At 34.9% G+C, this 3,830-nt stretch overlaps 2 protein-coding genes across 2 annotated transcripts; both read right to left on the bottom strand.

The window, feature by feature from the left end:
• Positions 1-1,363: 1,363 nt before the first annotated feature.
• Positions 1,364-2,234, bottom strand: LOC108563789 (acetylcholine receptor subunit beta-like 2; the record flags this gene model as incomplete). The annotated part of the gene is given in 2 exon segments (XM_017922571.1): positions 1,364-1,529; positions 2,041-2,234. Coding segments are annotated over 2 exon segments (233 nt in total), but the record flags the coding sequence as incomplete, so codon positions are not given.
• Positions 2,235-2,540: 306 nt separating this feature from the next.
• Positions 2,541-3,624, bottom strand: LOC108563790 (protein dif-1-like). Its single transcript, XM_017922572.1, has one exon. It carries the CDS (start codon positions 3,438-3,440, stop codon positions 2,541-2,543), a length of 900 nt encoding a protein of 299 aa, XP_017778061.1. The 5' UTR covers positions 3,441-3,624.
• Positions 3,625-3,830: the final 206 nt, after the last annotated feature.

Here is a 3,830-nt window from a genome sequence, read left to right as displayed (position 1 = left end):
ATTTGTTTTTAAAAATTATTTATAATTTATCAAAACTGTTTTGTTGCATCTTTTAAATATGAGAATTATATCAATACTTGTTAGGAGATTTCTCTAATTAATTTGTCAAAGTTTTTAAAACTTTTATATTTGTGGAAAATTCAGAGGTTTTTTAATTAATCATTGATAAAAGATATTACACTACATTTATTTGCAAATTAATAATTGAAAAGAAATTTTATTACATATGGAAATTGTGTGAATTTATTTGTTTTTAAAAATTATTTATGATTTATCAAAACTGTTTTGTTGCATCTTTTAAATATGAGAATTATATCAATATTTGTTAGGAGATTTCTCTAATTAATTAGTCAAAGTTTTTAAAACTTGTATATTTGTGGAAAATTCAGAGGTTTTTAATTAATCAATGATAAAAGATATTACACTACATTTATTTGCAAATTAATCATTGAAAATAAGTTTTATTACATATGGAAATAGTGTTTGAATTTATTTGTTTTTAAAAATTATTTATGATTTATCAAAACTGTTTTGTTGCATCTTTTAAATATAAGAATTATGTCAATATTTGTTAGGAGATTTCTCTAATTAATTAGTCAAAGTTTTTCAAACTTGTATATTTGTGGAAAATTCGGAGGTTTTTAATTAATCAATGATAAAAGATATTACACTACATTTATTTGCAAATTATTCAGTGAAAAGAAGTTTTATTACATATGGAAATGGTGTGAATTTATTTGTTTTTAAAAATTATTTATAATTTTGTTGCATCTTTTAAATATGAGAATTATATCAATACTTGTTAGGAGATTTCTCTAATTAATTAGTCAAAGTTTTTAAAACTTGTATATTTGTGGAAAATTCAGAGGTTTTTAATTAATCATCAAACTTAAAGCTTTTAAACTTACATTATTTGAGAAGAAGTCAATAGTTTTTTTAAACTTTTAAGTTTTTTGGTTTACTTTATATGAAAATTAATTTTCTGTCTATTTTAATGCGAAATTAAACATTTACAGATTTGTCCACTAATTGATTATCGACCTGAAAGTTATTGAAATATGTAATTTGTACAAATCTTAATAATTTTTTTCAAAAAATAAATAAGACGATTGTAAATATTCCCTATTAAACCCGAGAATACGCTGAATTGTTGTATTGCGCAAACAACGAAAATAATTAATTTAGTTTTTTTTTTCCCACAGGTTCGGTAATTAAAATCTGCAGTGCATCAGAGATACACAGGTAATGTACACAAACGCGTTTGTTGATTAATGTTCGAAGCAAACAGAGTTGACAAGATTTAATAATTTTGTAAACTGAAAATTTGTTTACCTGCACGACCCAGAGATTCGTCGTCATGATCTGATTCTTGAGGTTCATCTCGATCAGCTGCGACAGTTTCAGGCTCAACCAAACCGTTAAAGTTTCCGTGTGGTTGATGACCGGTCTGATCAATCGATTGTAGTTGCTCAAAAGATCGTCGTAGAGCCGTTTCGCGTCCGGATTCGCCTCCATCTGCATGAATCCACCTGCAAAAATTTAATGATCAATTGCAATTTGCAGCATAGAAACCCAAATTGAGAAGGTCAATTTCACAATGTTAACAAATCTTAATGATTGCATTTATTTTCATTAACTTCTTGTCGCGTTTTTAGTTGTAATAGTAATAATAATGGATTGGGCATTGACCCAGTCATTTGCACGACCCAAATATTGCCGATCGAAGGTCACATTTGCGAGATGAAATGGAAATCTGCTGAGTTTTCCTGAGAGGTATTATATGAATAGCCTATTAAGAATAGACTGTAGGATGATGATGATAGCCTCAAATCTAATTGGCCGCACGCCAGATCACTTGGTTCAATATTTGCTCGAGCACGAGAGAAGGTGCATTTCGCTTGCAAATGAAGAACCATAGCTTGTTTTTGTTTGTTTGTTCTTTTGAAAGAAGAAGCGCTAATCACACTTTGCATTTAACACTTCGTGGATATCTCTCTTTCCGATTGGATTTCACTTTTGCTGCTACAATCACTCGTTTACCTGAGACATCCTGCAGAAGGATTAAGGTGGTGAACGCGAGCACCGGAAGACACAGGATAAACTTCATTGTCGAGGAAAGGATCCACGCGCGTTACGCCCACCCGGATTCCGCCATGTTCGCGATGCTGCCTGGACCAGAAGGACTCGCGTCTGCATCCCGCAGGATCGATACGAAAGCGCATGACTATTGACTCTTTCTTGAGCAACTTTAACGACCAATTTTCTCCCGTTTTTACATTCCACCATATAAACGTATAGTTTGTTTACATTTTATCGCATTTATTTGTCCGCAGGGTAAAGATTCACGTATCATATTATATTCTTATAGTTCTTACATAATGCAACCAATTTTTAAGAAAATTTGTATTATTTATCAAACTGTTTATTCTTTTGAATATAGAAATTTTCAATAATGCTAATTTTAAAAATTTCATTACTTTAATTACACTTTTAAATTACATTGTTTGTAAAGAATACGTAAAGATTTGTTGTTGCCTAAATCATTTGGTCTGTTCTGGTGGTATTCCTAAGATGTAGTATCGAACGAATCTCTTAGAGTATTCGAATCCTAAGAAGGCGGCTGCGTTCGCGGGGAAGGCTCTCACCATGACAGGGATGAGACCCTTGAAGAGAGCTGTCGGTCCTTCGGTGGCTAACAGCTCCTTGAGGATGGTGCGAGCTTTCGGACTTGTATCTTCCGACGAAGTCTGTATTCGACTCTTGATCACATCTCCGGGCATCCCGATGAACCAATTGGCCATCCCGGCAATTCCACCAGCGAGTATGGTCTTCAGCACAGTCATATCAACGGTCCCGTTCTCCGATAGATAATTCTTCAAGGCTTCGTACGTCAGAAAGTACATGCCGCTGGCAGGCATATCTCGGCACAAGGTCATCGTGTACCCTTTGAAGATGTTGGGTAAACCTCCAGCTTTGTACAGTTTGACGACAACATCTACAGGTCCCGAATACTTCTTCGGTCCCTCCTCTTGGATTTGCAGCAGACACTTGATCCTCTCTCCAGGCGCGATCACCGTCGAGGTGAAGAATCCGGAAAACAGACCCGAACCCAAATAATGGATGTTCCTGAAGTCTTTCAGATCCTTCGGTCCGATCAGCTCCCTCCCGATCCGGTAGCCCATGAAGGAGACGGCGTAGATCGGCGTGATGGTAACAATAGGCGCGACCATACCCTTGTAAATTGCTAACGGACCCTCCTTCCTTATAGTCTTTTGAAAGCAATCGATCATCCCCTGGTATTTGAGCTTCTCCCCAGGCTTCGGGGTCGCTTGCGTCTGCAGTCGCACCTTCACCGTATCGAACGGATGTCCGACGAGCACAGTGCACATACCACCGACACCACCGTAGAAGAAGTACTCGATCGGCCCGACATCCCCCATAATTTACACATTCATAAGCGAAAAACAGTAATTGGACACAAAACAAACAAACAAACAAAGCGAAAACTAATTTACGAAACTGACAGACGTTGAAAAAAAACATTACGCAAAACCATTGCCAACCAAGCGAATTTTTATTTCGTCTCTCTCACAAAAAAAATAGCGATTCTTCTTCTTGGGGAATAAAAACTGCCGAACTAAATTTTCCAATTTAAGTAGTAAAATTCTTCTAAATTTTCGTTGCCTCACAAACAAATAATATTTCGACGACTATAAACTTTTTTTGTTATAGATTTTTATAATCACTTAAAAAATAGCCTTCTATCATTTTTCATAATTGTTAATTATTGATTTAGTTTTGACGATATTTGAAAATCAGTTCACGTCTTC

Source organism: Nicrophorus vespilloides, unplaced genomic scaffold, assembly GCF_001412225.1.
Source record: "Nicrophorus vespilloides isolate i.1.1-1 unplaced genomic scaffold, Nicve_v1.0, whole genome shotgun sequence".
Lineage (NCBI taxonomy): Eukaryota > Metazoa > Arthropoda > Insecta > Coleoptera > Silphidae > Nicrophorus > Nicrophorus vespilloides.
The sequence above is the reverse complement of the archived record's forward strand: the minus strand, read 5'-3'. Positions and strand labels throughout refer to the sequence as shown.